Source organism: Tamandua tetradactyla, chromosome 6, assembly GCF_023851605.1.
Source record: "Tamandua tetradactyla isolate mTamTet1 chromosome 6, mTamTet1.pri, whole genome shotgun sequence".
Taxonomy (NCBI): domain Eukaryota; kingdom Metazoa; phylum Chordata; class Mammalia; order Pilosa; family Myrmecophagidae; genus Tamandua; species Tamandua tetradactyla.
In genome coordinates, this window is record NC_135332.1 from 151347684 (window position 1) to 151365812 (window position 18129).

The following is an 18129-nucleotide window of genomic DNA, read 5'->3' on the forward strand; positions in this document are numbered from 1 at the left end:
TATGAGGACTATGAACATAAAAGCAGTGCCCTTCTTCCTATAATTCTTGACAAGAATAAGAAAAGTTTTGGAGCTGCACTTATATTAGTAATATTTTGAACTAATTCCAGAGTGTGATGGGAAGGAAAACACTGACTGGAAACACTTTTAATTTGGCTTGAATAATCTGCTTATTTTTCTGATTTTTAGTTCTCTGAAGTACCTTTTTTCTTTTCCTTTTTTTTTTTTTAAATAGAATCCTGATGTAATCCACCAGAAAGAAGCAACTCCATCATCTAATTTTGCTGGTGTTCGACCTGCACGAGTTGTATCTTCTACTTCTGAGGAGGAAGAAGCATTTACTGAGAAATTTCTTAAAATTAATTGCAAATACATTACCAGTGGCAAGGTAATGAATGACTCTAGAAAAACTTTTAACTGTCTTTTGATTATTACTAAAATATGACAGTTTTCCATTTACATATTAAGTCATCAGCATCAGTATTTTTTAAAAAGGTATCCCTGGTACTATGAGTTTTGATTAGGGTGGACTTTACTCACAATTTACTTACAAATCTGGGGGACTGTTGAAATTGTTAATGACAATGGGATATAAGTAAATTTACCATGATAATACTCAGCCAATTTGCTGTTTATAAAATATACCAAAGCACATATAAAAACACTATTTCAACTGCTGAGTCATGCAAACCTACTATAATATACAAATAGGAAGAAAAATAATGTTTATTGAATACCTACTGTATACCAGAAGGTAAGTGAAGTGTTTTAATTAGTTTATCAATTGAAAATAATCTGTGAGATTATTATCTCTCATAATCTGTGAGACAGGTGATGGTATTCCTTCTTACCAGAGGAAATAAAAGAAATCCAGAAAGTTTCCATCATGTCCAGAATTAGTTTGAATCCATTTTTTATCTACCACACCTTGCTGCTTTTCTAAGCAAAGAACTTCTATTCTGCAGAGGGAACATATAACACAGAGTTGTAGAATAAATTCCAGACATTGCTTAGAAAGTGACTATAACATGATGCTGATTAGAAGTTACACATGAGAATGATTGCTTTTTAGTCATAATTCATAAATTGAGTATTTGTAATACTAGTGTTCAGTGCTATAAATTTCTTCATAAGTATTCTTTTGGCTGCATCTCATTAAGATTGAAATACTGTGTTTTCATTTTCATTCTGTTTAAATTATAAAATTTATAAAATACTTTATAATTTCTCCTGAATTCTTCCTTGACCCATGGAATATTTAGGAGAATTTTATTTAGTTTCCAAAATATGAGGATATTCCTGATTGTTAGATAACATATGTACTTATATTTGTATGCTTAATATGTTGAGGCTTGTTTTATGGTCCAGAATATGGTCTATCTTGATAAATATTACATGTGCACTTGAGAAGAATGGGTGAATTACGCTATAAATATCAGGTCAAGTTGGGGATAGCATTGTTCCTCTCTATCTCTACTATCCCTACTGATTTTTTTCCTGTTTGTTCTGTCAGTTATTGTCAGAAGGATTTTTAAATCTCCAACAGTAATGTGGATTTATCTGTTTCTTCTTTCAATTCTATAAGTTTTTGTTTTGTGTATTTTGAAACTTTGCTATTAAGTGCAAAAACTTAGGGATTGTTATGTCCTCTTTGCAAGTTGACTTGATTGTCATTATGAAAGATGTCTTTTATTCCTGCTAATAGCCTTTGCAATGAGATCTGCAATGGATACTAATATAGCCATTTAAAAGTTTTTTTAATTAACGTTGTCATTGTTTATCTTTTTTCTATTATTTTTACGTAAACTGTGTATGGCTTTTAATTTAAAGTGGGTTTTTTGTAGACAGCATTTTGTTAGCATGTACTTCTTTAAATAATCTCACCTTTTTAATTTAATGTGATTATTGATATGGTTAGGTTTAAATCTCCCATCTGGCTGTTTTCTGTTTATTCCGTACTTTCTATTCTTTTTCAACTTTTTTTTCTGTCTTTCGTATTGAATGTTCTTTTTATTCCACTTAATCTCCTTGTTGTTTTATTAGCTATTACTTATTTCAGTGGATGTTTTAGGATTTACAGTATCTATCTTTAATATGTCACATTCTCATTTTGATATCCCACTTCATGTGAAAGAACCTCATAACTCTCATTTGCCCCCTCTCAGTCTTTGTGCTATTCTTGTTGTCACCTTTTACTTATTATACATATTAAACCCCTAAATACACTGTATTCATTTTTGTTTAAAGAGTTAATTATTGTTTAAAGGCTGTTAAAGTTATTGTTTAAAGGCTGAAAACTTTTGTATATTCCCATTTGTCATTTACTATGCTCTTCATTATTTTATATAACTCTATTTCCACCTGGTATCATTTTCTTTTCTTTGAGGAACTGACTTTTATTTCTCATAGTGCAGGTCTACTGGTTTGAATTTTTTCCTTATTTGTATGCCTGAAGAAGTCTTTCATTTTTCCTTCTTCTGAAAGCTGATTTTCACTGGGCATAGAATTCTAGATTGTCAAGTGGGTTTTCTTTCTGAATTTTAAAGATTCTGAAAAAATCTTGAAGCAGTTACTCCACTGCTTGCATTGTTTCTGATGAGAATTTTGCTGTTGTTCTTATGCCTGGTCTTCTCTTTAAAATGAGTCCTTTTTCCTCCAACTGCTTTTAAGATTTTATCTCTTATCACTGATTTTGAGCACTTAATTACTATGTGCCTTAGTATATGGTATATGTGTTTTTGTTTCGTTTTTTCTTTTGCTGAGGGTTCATCACTACTTAGATCTGTGGGTTCACAGTTTTCATCAGATTTGGAAATTTTCCAATCATATTTTTTCAAGTATTTTTCTTTCCTTCTTGGAAACTCCAATTATGCATACTTTAGGCTTAATGTTATCCTTTATTATTTTTGGATTCCTTTTTCTCTCTTTATTTTGGATAATTTCTATTGATATATATATTCTTTTAAATAGGAGTATTTTTAATTGATTTTCCAATTTGTTATACAATCTTTTTTTTGCAATTAGTTTTTTTAATTATGAAATATAATATATATACAAAAAAACAATAAATTTCCAAGTACATCTTAACAAGTAGTTATAGGACAGATTTTCAAGTTTGGTCTAAGTTGCAGTTCCATGATATTTCATTTTTTTCTTCTCGATGTTCCAAGACACTGGAAACCCAACAGAAATATCAGTATAATGATTCAGCAGTCATACTCATTTGTTAAATCCTATCTTCTCTGTTATTCTCCTCCTCTTTAAATAACATGTGTACATAAAAACAGTAAATTTCTACATACATTGCAACAATTAGTTATAGAACAGATTTCAGAGTTTGGTATGGCTTTCAATTCCACAGTTTTAGGTTTTTATTTCTACCTGCTCTAAGGTACTGGAGGCTAAAAAGAAATATCAGTGTAATGATTCAGCACTCATACTCATTTGTTAAACCCAATCTTCTATGTATAATTCCATCAGCTTTGATCTTTCTCCTCCTCTTTAGGGTATTTGGACTATTCCCATTCTAACCTTTTCATGTTGGAACTAGTTGATGTTCTGGAAAGACTGGACCCTCTGCATTTCAGGACTTATCTGGTCCAGGGACCATTCTGGACGTTGTAGGTTTTGGAGAATTACTGTAGTACATGGAACCTTTGTAGGATCTTACCTAATGCCCTAGGTATTCTTAAGGATTGGCAGGAATAGTTTTGGTTGGGGTTTGGTAATTTATGATATTGATATATTTTTAAGTAAACTAATTTTTTTTTCTGCAGTTTAAAATATTCTGTTAATCATATCTATTGTCATTTTCTTCTAAGATATTTATCTCTATAAACTCAAACTGGGTGTTTCATATCTTCCATGACCCTATTACCATATACAGTCTTTATTCTACTGTCTTGAAAATATGAAATATAGTTATAATAATTATTTGTAATGTCTTTCTCTACCATTTCTATCATACCTGTCATTTGGGGGTCTGTTCTTTTAATTGATTTGGGTCTGATTTTCCTGCTTTTTGGCTTGTCTGCTACTCTTTTTTTTTTTTTCCCCTCCAGGGACTTCATATATACTTCATTTTATTTAATAGTGTTCTCATTTATGTATCAAATTACTGTATAGAAATTTGACGTACTATTACAGGTATAATAGGGTGCAAGGTATAGGTCATGGGACAGTGCAATTGTAATAGTTTTATAATAATTTTTAAAGCAATTTTATTGAGATATACTTATATACCATACAGTCCGTCCCAAGTTTATAGGTAAGTGGCTTTTAGTGTATTCAGAGGAGTGCATTCATCATCACAATCAATTTTTAGAACATTTCATTACTCCTAAAAGAAAAACTCCCTTGAGCAGTTACTGCTCAATCCATCTATCCTTTCCCAGCCCTCTATAACCACTAATCGGTTTCTCTATATAGATTTATTTATGTTTACATTTTATATAAATGGAATCATACAATATGTAGTACTTGGTGTATGGTTTCTTTCACTTAGCATAATGTGTTTTTAAAATTATTTTTTAATTGGAGAAGTTGTAAGTTTACATAAAAGTCATGTAAAAATACAACAGTCCCTATACCCCCCTATTGTTGAAACTTTGCATTGGTGTTCTACCTTTGTTACAGTTGATGAAAGAATATTAAAGTAGTACTATTAACTATAGTCCTTAGTTTACATTAGGTGTATTTTCTCATATACCACCTGTGGTAGTTAGGTTCAGGTGTCAACTTGGCCAGGTGAAGGTACTTAGTTCTGTTGCTGTGAACATGAACCAATGGTGTGTGAACCTCATCTGTTGCTCATTACATCTGCAGTAGCTAGGAGGTGTGCCTGCTGCAGTAAATGATGTTTGACTTAATTGGCTGGTGTTTAAATGAGAGAGCTCAACGTAGCACAGCCTAAGCAGCTCAGCATACCTCATCTCAGTACTCCTAGCTCAGCCCAGGCCTTTGGAGATGCAGAAAGAAATCACCCTGGGGAAAGTTGTTGGAACCCAGAGGCCTGGAAAGAAGGCCAGCAGAGATCACCCTGTGCCTCCCTACGTAAGAAAGAACCTCAGTTGAAAGTTAGCTGCCTTTCCTCTGAAGGCATAACAAAATAAATCCCCTTTTATTAAAAGCCAGTCCATCTCTGGTGTGTTGCATTCCAGCAGCTAGCAAACTAGAATACCACCTTGTATTAATGTCTTACGTTTGTTAAATTCATGAAAGAACATTCTTATACTTGTACTACTAACACCAGACCATTATTCACAGTGGGCTTCACTGTTATACAATCCCATATTTTATCTTCTAACATTCATTCTAGTAGCATACACTACCCAAAACTTCCCCCTTTCAACCACATTGACATCCCTAATTCAGTGCTGTTAATTATACTCAGAATTATGTGTTACCATTACCACCACTCACCATCCATTTCCAAATGTTTATAATCAATCTAAATAGAAATTATGTACAAATTAAGCATCAGCTCCCTATTCTCTACTCCCAGTCTATCCCCTGATAACCTTTATTCTAGATTCTATCTCTGAGTTTCCTTAATATAGTTTACATTAGTGACATCATATAATGTGTCCTTTTTTGTGCCACTTGCTTCACTCAGCATAATGTACTCAGGGTTCATTCATGTTGTTGAATACATCAGATCCTCATTCCTTTTTTTTTTTCTTGGCTTTTAAAAAGGGTAATTTAATAAGTTGCTAGTTTACAGTTCTAAGACTGTGAAATTGTCCAAATTAAAACAAGTCTGTAGAAATGTCCGATCTAAGGCACCAGGGAAAGATACCATGGTTCAAAGAGGCTGATGGATGACATTCAGCATTACTCTCTTAGCTGGAAGGCCACATGGTGAACATGGCGGCATCTGCTAGCTTTCTCTCCAGGCTTCCTGCTTCCTGAAGCTCTCAGGGAGGCGTTTTCCTTCTTCATCTCCAAAGGTCACTGGCTGGTGGACTCTGTGGTTCTCTCACCTTCTGTTGTGATTCTGTGGCTCTCTCCTTGTTCTCAGGAAAAGAACTCTCTCTAAAATGTCTTCTCTTTTTTAGGATTCCAGTAAACTAATCAAACTCCATGTAGAATGGGTGGAGACATGTCTCCGTCTAATCAAGTTTAATAACCACAATTGATTGAGTCACATCTCCGTGGAGATAACCTAATCAAGTTTCCAACCTATAATGCTGAATGGGGATTAGAAGAAACCATTGCTCCCACAAGATTGATTAGGATTAAAATGTGGCTTTTCTAGGGTATATAAATCTTTTCAAACCAGCACAGATGGTTAGGAGTCAGATTTGGAAAGGCCAGAGGATTGCCAACAAATTTCTGGGGGGTGGGGGTCTGTGTTAAGGTGCAGGTGTGGCATAAAAATCAATCCACGATGGTCAACAGGCAACTGAAAAATCAGGTTTGAAAAAAGTGAAAGGCCAGGGCATGAGAAAAGATTTGAGATTCTCTCGTATACAGAATGGAAGATGGAATTGTGAGATATACTTAATATAGGCCATGTGAAAAGCTGTTATTTTGAGGCTTGTTTTGAAGTCATAAAATAGGTGAAACACAAATAAAGGCAGTTTTTATGTGAGTTTGCAGGAAAGAGAAATAGATTTTAATGGATGGTGTTGTAACTTCTCTGCTCTACCATAGTTGCATCTGTTAGGCAACAAAAAAACTTGACCCAAAGTTGAACAGGCAGTAACAGGAATGTTGTGGCTCATGTAAATTAAAAGTCCAGCAGGAGGGCAGAATTCAGGCCAAGCTAGATCCAACAACTTGGTCTCATCAGGGATCCCAGCTGTTTGCCTTCTATAAGGTTTACATCATCATGAGGCTGATTCCCCATGTGGTTACAGAAGATTACACACAGCAACTGAAGCTGTATGCTTCCTCTTTCAGACCAGGAGAATGAACGCCTCCTTAACAACCATAAGACAAAGGTGCTGGACTTCATTATGATTAGACCAACCCCTATCAGTAACCTAGCCAGAAATCAATCGCTAGGAAGGGTGACAGAATTATGCTGATTGATGGAGTCCAATGAAAAGTCCTCCCCCAGAGCCCAGGAGAGTGCCAGTCATTTCTCTCCCAAATCCCATGGCAGGACCACAATGGGGCATACAATGGGAAGATTTGAATGATGCTTCTAAAGCCATCAACACTGTTCAGTACATCATCAATCATAATAGTTAAGGGGTAGCTTTAAGTATGACGAACATTTGAGATGATGTCTTGGCAAAATGAGTCTGAATTGGATCTCTGGGGTTTTTGTTGCCCATGACTTTCAGTTGTTTTTTTTTTTTTTTTAACACGGGCAGGCACCGGGAATGAAACCAGGTCTCCAGAATGGCAGGCGAGAATTCTACCTGCTGAGCCACTGTCGCACCACCCTCAGTTGCTTTTCTGGGAAAGAAATTCATACAAACTCATGGGAACCGTTTTTCCAGTTTGAAAAAATATTTCTAATAAAAATTATAAGTCCAATATTCATGTGTATAGGAATTTATCCTGAGAAAGTAGAGGTTTGAATATAAGGAAGTTCATATGATTATTTACAATAGTGAAAAACTGTAAACAACTTAGGTATCCAACTGTGAGAGACTGACTTAAGAGTAGGTTGCAAACAGTATGTATTTAAAGTTCCTTTTTTGTGGGGGGAAACTTAGAGTGTGTCTATCTGTTTAGCTATCTATGCAAGATTGTATCTTTGGAAGGATACACGCCAAAGTTGTATTGTCTCTGAGTAGTTATCTCTGAGTGGTAGAATTAGAAATGGTTTTAATTTTCTTTGATATACTTGGATCATATATCAATTTTAAAGATACTAAGCAGAAACCTTTGTTTCCTTCTATCCTCTTTAAGCGTGAAGAATCTTTGGGCTGATTTTCCCTACTTTTCTCTCACTCTTTGCTTCCACTTTTGCAGATAAAGAAACTGAGGCCCACCTATTCATACTGCTTCTTAGAGCTCACTGGATATTATGCCTTAACTAACCTGCATGCTATTGAAAAAACAAAACAGTTTGAGAATTTTATGGCTATCCAACTAAGAGGATAAACTCACTTCTCAGAGCTCTGAGATCTGCTTTCTCACTTTTGGTCTTGCTGAGTTTAACATTTGCACTAAATAGCCTTCCAAACAATAGAGATCTCCTTTTCACAGTGAGCTTCTTAGCTGACCCTGAAGTGTTATAAGCCATGCCCTAATGTCCCAATTAAATAGATCAAATACATGAAATTGGATTTTCCTTTGCAAGCTACACTTATCTGATATCTTCTCATGTAGTATAGTTAGCGTTTTGAGCTATCATGCAGTCTATAAAAGGGATTTCCATTCATTCAATCCATATTTATGAACATCTACTACTTGGAGGGCAGAGCCTCATTCCATTTTACAGCTGAATAATATTCTGTTGTAGGTATACAACATATAGAAAACTACATTTTGTTTATCCATTCATTGACTGATGGACACTTGCATTGCTTCCAGCTTTAGGCAATTGTGAACAATGCCGCTATGAACATTGGTGTGAAAATATCTGTCCAAGTCCCTGTTTTCAGTTCTTCTGAGCATATACTTAGTAACAGGATTGCTAGATTGTGTCGTAATTTTATATTTAGTTTTCTGAGCAAATGCAAAATCATCTTCCACAGTGGCTATACTGTTTTTTTTTTCCTAAACAAGTATGGGAATACTTTTTTTTAATGCAGTTTTATTGAGATTTATTCACACACTATTAGAAACCGTTTGAAGTATACAATCAGTGGCTCATAGTATCACAAATTTGGGCTGCACCATTTTACATTCCCACCAGGAGTGAATGATTGTTCTCTTTCTCTGCATCCTCTCCAACACTTATAATTTTATGTTTTTGTAATTGTAGCCATTCTAGTGGCTATAAAATGATATTTCATCATGGTATTGATTTGCATTTCACTAATAGCTAGTGATGTTCAGCATCTTTTCATGTGCTTTTTAGCCATTTGTATATCATCTTTGGAGAAATTGTCTATTCAAGTCCTTTGCCCATTTTTTAACATTTAATTTTCTATTGTTGAGTTGTAGGATTTCTTTATGTCCTCTGGACATTAAACCCTTCTCGGATATGTGATTTCCAAATATTTTCTTCCATTGAGGAGGTTGTCTTTTCACTGTCATGACAAAGTTCTTTCATGTACAAAAGTTTTTAATTTTAAAGAGGCCCCATTTATCTATTTTTTTCCTTTGCTGGTACTTTGTGTAAAGTCTTAAGAAACCATTACCTAACACAAAATCCTGAAGATGCTTCCCTACATTTTCTTCTAGGAGTGTTATAGCCCTGCTTCTTATATTTACATCCTTGATTTATTTTGTGTTAAGTTTTGTATATGGTGTGACATAGAGTTTCTCCTTCATTCTTTTGCATATGGTATAGTTTTCCCAGCACCATTTGTTGAAGACACGATTTTTTTCCAATGAGTAGATTTGACAACCTTGTCAAAAATCAATTGGCTATAGTTGTGAAGTTCTGTTTCTGAACTCTCAGCTTGATTCTATTGGTCAATGTATCTATCTTTGTGCCAGTACCATACTGTATTGACCACTGTAGCTTTGTAATATGCCTTAGCATCAGGAAGTGTGAGTCCTCCAATTTCGTTCTTCTTTTTGCAGGATGGTTTTGGCTATCCAGGCAAATATGCTTCCAAATAAATATGAACATTGGTTTTTCCACTCTGCAAAGTAGGCTGTTGGAATTTTTATTGGTATTGTGTTGAATTTGTGTATTATTTTGGATGGAATTGATATTTTAATGTTATTTGGTCTGCCAAGCCATGAACATAATATTTAGTTCATCTTTGATTTCTTTGAACAATTTTTGTAGTTTTCTGTGTACAGGTCTTTCACATCCTTGGTTAAATTTATTCATAGGTATTTGATTCTTTATTTTTTTCTTTACTATTGTAAACAGATTTTTTTTTTCTTTCTTTCTTGATTTCTTCTGCAGATTGCTCATTTACAAGTGTTATAGAAACACTACTGATTTTTGGGTGTTGATTTTTAACCCTGCCACTTTGCTTAATTTGTTTATTAGCTCTAGTAGATTTACGTTGATTTTTCAGGATTTTCTCTGTATAGGATCATGTCATTTGAAAATAATGAAAGTTTTACTTTTTCCTTTCCATCTTAGATGCCTTATTATTATTTTTTTATTTTTTTGCTTAATAGCTCTGGTAGTTAGCCAGAACTTCCACTACTATGTCGAATAACAATGATGACAGTGGGCAATCCTTGTCTTATTCCACATCCTAGAGGGAAAGTGCTCAGTCTTTTACCATTGAGTGTGATATTAGCTTTGGAATTTTCATCTATGTCCTTTATCATGTTGAAGAAGTTTCCTTCTATTCCTGTTTTTCTAAGTGTTATTAACCATAAAGGATGCCAACTCTTGTCAAATGCCTTTTTTTCCATTGAGATGATTGTATGATTTTTCCCCCTTTGATTTATTAATGTGTTGTATTACATTAGCTGATTTTCTTGCGTTGAACTACCCTTGCATTCCTGGGTTAAAACCCATTTGGTCATGGTGTATAATTTTTTAATGTGCTGTGGGATTTGATTTGCAAGTACTTGGTTGAGGATTTTTGAGTCTATATTTATAAGAAAAACTGGCCTGCGATTTTCTTTTCTTGTAGTATCTTTATCTGACTTTGATATTAGGGTGATTTTACAGAATGAGTTAAGTAGTGTTTACTCCTGTTCATTTTTATGGAAGAGTTTGAGCAGGATTGGTGTTCATTCTTCTTGGAATGATTGGTTGAATTCACCTGAAGCCATCTTGTCTGGGCTTTTCTCTATTGAGATGTTTTTATAACCCTATCTCTTTACTTGTAGTTGGTTTGCTGAGATCTTCTGTTTCTTGTTGAGTCAGTGTAGGTTGTTCAGGTGTTTCTAGGAATTTGTCCATTTCATCTTGGTTGTCTAATTTCTTGGCATTCAGTTGTTTGTAGTATCTTCTTATGATCCTTGATTATATTCTGCAGGGTCATTAATAACGCCCTCCTCCCATTTCTGATCTTATTTACATCTTCTCTCTCTTTTTTGTCAGTTTAGCCAAGGGTTTGTCAATTTTATTGATTTTTTCAAAGAACCAACTTTTGGTTTCATTATTTCTCTCCACTGTTTTTTGTTTTTATTTGAAGTTCATTTATTTTTGCTCTAATCTTTGTTATTTCTTTCCTTCTGCTTGCTTTAAGTTTAGTTTGCTGTTCTTTTTCTAGTTCCTCTGGTTGTGCATTAGATCTTTGATTTTAGCTCTTTCCTCTTTTTAATGTATGTGTTTAGGGCTATAAATCTCCCTCAGCACTGCCTTTGCTACATCCCAAAAGTTTTGCTATGTTGTGTTCTTGTTTTTGTTCATCTTAAAATATTTACCGATTTCCCTTCAGTTTCTTTTGTGAACCACTGGTTAAGAGAGTGTTATTTAACTTCCATTTGTTTGTGGATTTTCCAGCTCACCTGTGATTGTTTTCTAGCTTCATTCCATTATATTCATAGAAGATGCTTAGTTTGATTTCAGTCTTTATAAATTTATCAAGCCTTGTTTTGTGATCCTTCTTGTGGTTGGTCCTGGAGAATGATCCGTGTGCACTTGAGAAGAATGTATATCCTGCTGTTTTGGAGTACACTGTTCTATATCTGTCTATTAGTACTAGTTAATTTATTATATTATTCAAGTTTTCTTTATTGATCTTCGGTCTATTAATGAGAGTGGTAAACTGAAGTCTCCAACTATTATTGTAGAGGTATCTATTTCTCCCTTCAGTTTTGCCACCATTTGTCGCCTGGATTTTTGGGCACCATGGTTTGGTGCATAAATATTTATACTTACTTCTTTTTGCTGTATTGCAAGAATTTTTATTAACATATATTGTCCTTTTTTGCTTATAACAGCTTTTGACTTAAAGTCTGTTTTGTTCATTAGTAGTTCAGTTACTCCAGCTCTTTTGGTTGCTACTTGCATGGACTATCTTACTCCATCTTTTCATTTCAACCTTTTCTGTCGTTGGGTCTGAGGAGAGAGTCTCTTGTAAATAACATATAGCTGGAACATGCTTTTTTATTCATTATTCCAATCTGTGTCTTTTAATTGGGAGTTTGTTCCATTAACATTCAGTGATATTACTGTAAAGGCAGTACTTCAGACATTTTGTCCTTTTGTTTTTAAATGTCACCTTTTTTTTTGTTTCTCTTTTTCTTCTTTGCAACTGCCTTTTTTGTATAGTTTTTTTAATGATGTATCTAACTGATTCCTTTTTCATTTCTGTTTCTAGTATATTTTTAAATAACTTCCTTTGTGGTTACCCTGGGGTTTATATTATACAACCTACATCTATAACCCACTAATTTGAAAAGATGCCCAATTTAGCTTTACTAGCATGCACATGTTCTGCTCCCTTATCCCTGTTTCCCCTCTTTGCATTGTTTTTGTCCCACAAGCCATTTATAATGCACTTAGTCTGCAGCTAAGATTTCTCTACTACTGAGACAATACCCTTGAGTATTCTGAGATCGTGTAAATGACAAGGTTTTTTGTTCTGGTTTGTAGAAATACAAACGATATCTGGCCCTGTGAGAACTTGAGATGGTGTCCCCACTCTTTTCAAGTGTCCCTTTTTTCAACCTTTTATAATTTCTTTACACATAGGGGCACCTTGCCAAAGCTTTCTCTCTGGGCAGCACTCATCCCTCCTTTCCATGGAAACTGTCAGCAGGGCCAGTCATAGAGCTCATTTTGTTTCTCCTTAATTAGATATCACAGCCTGGCTTTTCAGTGTCTGAAAACAGTTATTTCCTATAGTTTTTGCTTTGTTATTAGTTTTAAGCAGAATTAGGAATGGCCTGCAGCCTGGTGTTCTTGGAAGATAATCGCTTGTTAGAAGCTGTCTTTTTTTTTTTCCCAATGCATGAGAAAAAAGTAAATAGAAAGAAACACTTACTAAAAATCACCAATTTTTTGTCTTTTGTCTTCCTCTAGGGTACTTTTAATAAGCGTTATTTATTTATTTATTTTTGTATAGTTTTTTTATGATGTATCTAACTGATTCCTTTTTCATTATCAATAGTAATTGTAATATTCAAATTATTATGGACTAAAGACTGAAAAAAAAAATTAGTCCAAGTTTTTCTTCCTGCTGAGATGCTATTCTACTTTGCTAGCTGCCAGAATGCGATATACCAGAAACAGAGCAGCTTTTAAAGGGGGGAATGTATTAAGCTGTAAGTTTACAGTTCTAAGGCCGTGAAAATGTCCAAATTAAACCAAGTCTATAAAAATGTCCAAATTAAGGCATAAACAAGAGGTTACCTTCACTCAAGAAAGGCTGATGAAGTTCAGGGTTTGTCTCTCGACTGAAAATGCTCATGGTGAGCATGGTGACGTCTGCTAGCTTTCTCTCTGGGCTTCTTATTTCATGAAGCTCCCTGGGGGCATTTTCCTTCTTCAACTCCATAGGTCTCTGGCTTTTTGGGCTCTCTCCACTCTTTCCAAAATATTTCTTCTTTTAAAGTATTCCAGTAAACTAATTGAGACTCACCTGGAATGAGTGAAGTCATGTCTCCCTCTAATCAAAGGTTAATACCCACAATTGGGTGTGTCATATCTCCATGGAGATAATCTAATCACATTTCATGCCTACAGTGTTGAATAGGAATTAAAAGAAATGACTGCCTCCATAAAATGGTCAGGATTAAACGTGGCTTTTCTAGGATACATAATCCTTTAAACTGGCACAGATGGTTTCTCAAATCATAGTCTTTTGGTATTTATAGAGATACTACACTATAAGTGGTAAATTTTCTTTTGCAGATAGATTTTAGTTTCTAATAGAATTAATTTTCTCCTTAGCCAGATTAGTCATATAATTGCTAAAAAGGAATTGGAAGTTAATAGTAAAGACAGATCTGCATGAAGTTTCAGAAGGTAACATGATTAAGAAGGTCCTTTCATTGGAAACCTTTTGCTCACAATAGTCTTAATATACTACTGATAATATTTCAGAATTTATGTAACCATTAAAATAATGAAATAGGAATATTTTAGTGAAAGTTTATAATTTTGGACTTTGTTGTGGTCAAATGAGTTTGGGAAATTATTTTCTCAAGAGACTTCTTTGAACTGATTTTATGTTCAAGTAAAGTTTCTCATGGTCAGATTCTTTAGATTTATGGAGAATGTAATATAGACAGAATACCTCAAAAAGCCCTGTTATGTGGAAACTTTGATTATACAGCAGGGAAAGGAAGTTTAAAGATTATGTCAATGCATCCTTTCAGCAATAAAGCATAGAGGTGGATACCTTCGAAAGGAGCATTAGCAGACTGACCTGACCATGTTAAATGTAGGGCTTTGAGCCCATTGTGATCAATAAGAAAGAGAAGCACAGTTTTGAAATGCTCTTCAGTTGACTTCTATAATATACTGCTAAGATTATTGTTTTAATGTATACAGAGCATTAAAAAGTCATTAACATGGACCTTTTCATAGCCTTGTAATCCTTTTCTTTGTGAAAATCTTCTAAGTGAAAGATATTATATAATGTTATACTTACCATTAATAATGTAATATTTAAAACTAATGCTTATCAGAGATTTATAAATTCAGTTTCTGAAAACTTAGAGTTTGTTTTCTTTATTTTTTACTGTTCCAGTTCTCAAATAGCTTGAGTTTATATCAGGTGGTAGAGAGGAAAATAATGATGGGAAACCTTAAGGTTTCCTACATTGTATTTAGTCTACTCTTGAATATTTATTTCTTGGATTATTCCTGGCAATGTAAATGTTCTCTACAACATACTTTTATCATCTCTCATTGACTTGAGTTGGCATGTGCTCCAAGAATACAAACTGTTGTTTATGAATCTAATTAAAATATTATTAGAAAGATGAATAGGTTTGGTTTATATAAAGTTATTCCTTATTTAGGGAGTCCATGGTCTATACTAGAAAGAGGTACTATTCAGTGTTTCAGATTGAGTCCCTTTTCCTCACTAGAATGCACATACACATCTACATATATACACATTTAAAATTTCATATATTTCTTTCCAGTATTTCATGCAGTTATTCTAAATGATAAATATTTATTATCTTGAACATCTGCAATAACTATTCACTTGCAAGTAGGCAACCATTTTGAGTAGGATTTTTCTTTTTTTACTTGATCATTTTTAAAAGTTAGTGTCTATCATAACTTAAGTCTTATGTTCCTAAAATTAACCTGATAAATTCAAATATGAATTTCATATTAGCAATTCAGATTCAAATATGAACTTGGAAGGAGGGTATGATACCAAAACAAGCATGATTTAAGTTGTCCTTTTCCTTAATAACTTCAGAAAAAGGACAAGACAACTTTTGGTGTCCTTTTAAGATTTTGTCTGACTCTTCATATTTACCCTGCAGAATGTAGTGAAACTGGAGTTTAAAAGAGATCAAGGGATGTTTGGCACTTGATTTGAAGATATAATTTGAACTCAGGAAGAAAGAGATTATAATAAAAAGCATAACAGTCTACCTGGATTTGAATCCTGGCTCTACTACTTATTAGCGATGTTATTTATTATTTAGTGTAAGTTTCCTAGCCTCTCTCAGCATTAGTTTCCCCATCAGTAAAATAGAAGTGATAATACCCATCACGGAGCTATAATTGTGAAGATCAAATGAGCAATAGTGTATATATAGCATGATATATAAGAAGCAATCAGTACATATTAGCTAATGTTAATGGAATCAGCTGCCTGCAGACCTTAGTTTGCTCATTTGTAAAATCAGAGGGTTGGACTCTTCAGATTTGTATTGGTATTTGTACAAGTGAATTAAAAATTTTGCAGCTTTACATAGTGAAATTCATAATGACTACTGTATGCCTTAGGGGTCATCTAATTTTACAGATAAGGAAACTGAGATCTGGAGGCTTTGCTTGCCCAAGGTCACATGATTTGGTAGTAGTTGTGTCAAGTGGAAATGGGGATTTTAAAACATTTAAAATTATTTTTTAAAGATACAGTACTCTTTTTCCTTTTATAATTGGTTTAAATTATCAATGCATTATTTATTGAGGCTATACATGAAGCTGTATTTGGCACATGTAGTGAGAAACAACACAGGAAGCATATACAAGTTGATGTAAAGCATGGCTTCTACATTGTAGGATCTTATAATCCCTTCTTACCTTACTAAAGTTATCTTCCTGATATGAGATAACTCAGCATTTTATTGAGGCTGGAAATGTGAATTCCTGACTTGACTGTTTTAGAGTGAATACAATATTTTTTTGTGTTCTGCCTCTACTGAAGAGGGCAATTTCTAGAGAAATTTTGAGTTCAGTTAAAAACATTTTCATGAGAATGCCGTAGTGCTTAATTTACTACCTTTATATATGTAATAAGTGGCCTAATACCAGATTAAAGCTAGTAAAAATAGCTAGAATACTTTTTGAAAATTTAAACATTAAAGTTTAAACATTATTTTCTTTTTTCATCTTAGGGCACAGTCAGTGGTGTGCTGCTAGTTACACCAAATAATATTATGTTTGATCCACATAAAACTGACCCCTTGGTTCAAGAGAATGGCTGTGAGGAATATGGCATCATGTGTCCAATGGAAGAGGTGATGTCAGCTGCAATGTACAAAGAAATTTTGGATAGCAAAATAAAGGAATCCTTATCCATGTAAGAGTGGTATTTATATTCCTTTACAATTTTATTGCATCTAGATAGTTGACCCTGGTCTAATACTCAGGAATTTTTATTAGTTTTATTAAAACTGCCTTTCATTTTATCAACTTTGAAATACGAAAACATATAATATTGAAAATATTATTCTTCATGTACCTGTAATAGTTAGGAATTGTTTTAGACTTTATTTGGCCAGAGAACCAGATATTTGAAAAGTAACCTATAGAACTTATTTAATTCAGTGTTTACCAACCCTTTTTTATTCAGCATACAATCCAAAATTCTCAGTAACCATCATCAATGGTAGTTTTTCAAATTTTACTTGAAAGTTCCTCAAGAGTTGGGAATGAGGTTTGGAGGAGGTTATATGAGCAAACACCTAACATTGCTATAATTAAAGAAGCTTTGCTTTTATTTATTTCTGTATTTTTGTACCCCTCTGCCTTGGAGTTGTAACAAATATAGAGGGAGAAAAACACAAGTTATACAATTATAAAGAGTTACCTCGCAGGCAGGCCACCGTGGCTCAGCAGGCAGAATTCTTGTCTGCTGTGCCGAGACCTGGGTTCAATTTCCGGTGCCTGCCCATGCAAAGGAAAAAAAAAACAAACGGTTACCTTGCAATATACTGTTCAGGGGATTTGTGTAAAGCTGATAACAAAGGTGTGAAACTACACCTTACAAATATTTGGTACCAAATAAAGCAAGCAATTTTACAGAATAATGTCATGTATGGCAAAAATAAGTAGGAAATTTGGTTTTCTTCTGTCATGATGCTTGTGAAGTCACTTTCAAAGGTATTTATCTGAAACTAATATATTGATCAGTAGCAGTATCATTGGCATAAGTAAATATTTAGCCTTTCAGTTTATTAACTCTGAAGGGTACATTACTTATCTAAATATAGTCATATTCGGTTTGTTAATTCCCACCTTAGTGTTTTATAAATAGTCTGTCAAATAGTTTCTTAATACCTCACGCAAGTTTTAAGACTCAATATATGTAGTTTGAGTGAATCACCAGTAGATGACACTATTGTATATTTAATAGCATAAATCAGTTGTGTGTGTTTCTTAAAGTGAATGAGATACAAAGGAGCCGGAGATATGAATTAGACTTCAACTACTTAATATTTTTTAAATGAATTTTACTTATCCTAGTTACGAAAAATATATGTGCTTGTTATAGAAAATTTGGAAAATATCAAAAAATAAAGACAAAGGAAAAGTTATCAACCAAGACAGCAAATTACTTTCATAATGTCTTGTTTTTCTTGTCAGCATATTTCTACATGCTCATACTGTATATGCATAAATATTACTACTTTTCCACTAAGAACTCATACAATTTCCATTATATCCATTTCCAAATAACATGGACTGCATGTAATCAACATTTTTAATTGCTGACA

At 33.7% G+C, this 18129-nt stretch overlaps 1 protein-coding gene across 9 annotated transcripts in view; it reads left to right on the plus strand.

Annotated features, from left to right (window-relative positions):
• Positions 1-18129, plus strand: part of OXR1 (oxidation resistance 1) — a 440301-nt gene that overhangs the window by 364072 nt on the left and 58100 nt on the right. For all 9 annotated transcript variants that reach the window (XM_077167465.1, XM_077167468.1, XM_077167471.1 and 6 more), the window contains 2 exons: positions 236-388; positions 16528-16712. In XM_077167465.1, coding sequence (XP_077023580.1) covers positions 236-388; positions 16528-16712 — 338 coding nt within the window. The remainder of the gene's footprint in view (positions 1-235; positions 389-16527; positions 16713-18129) is intronic.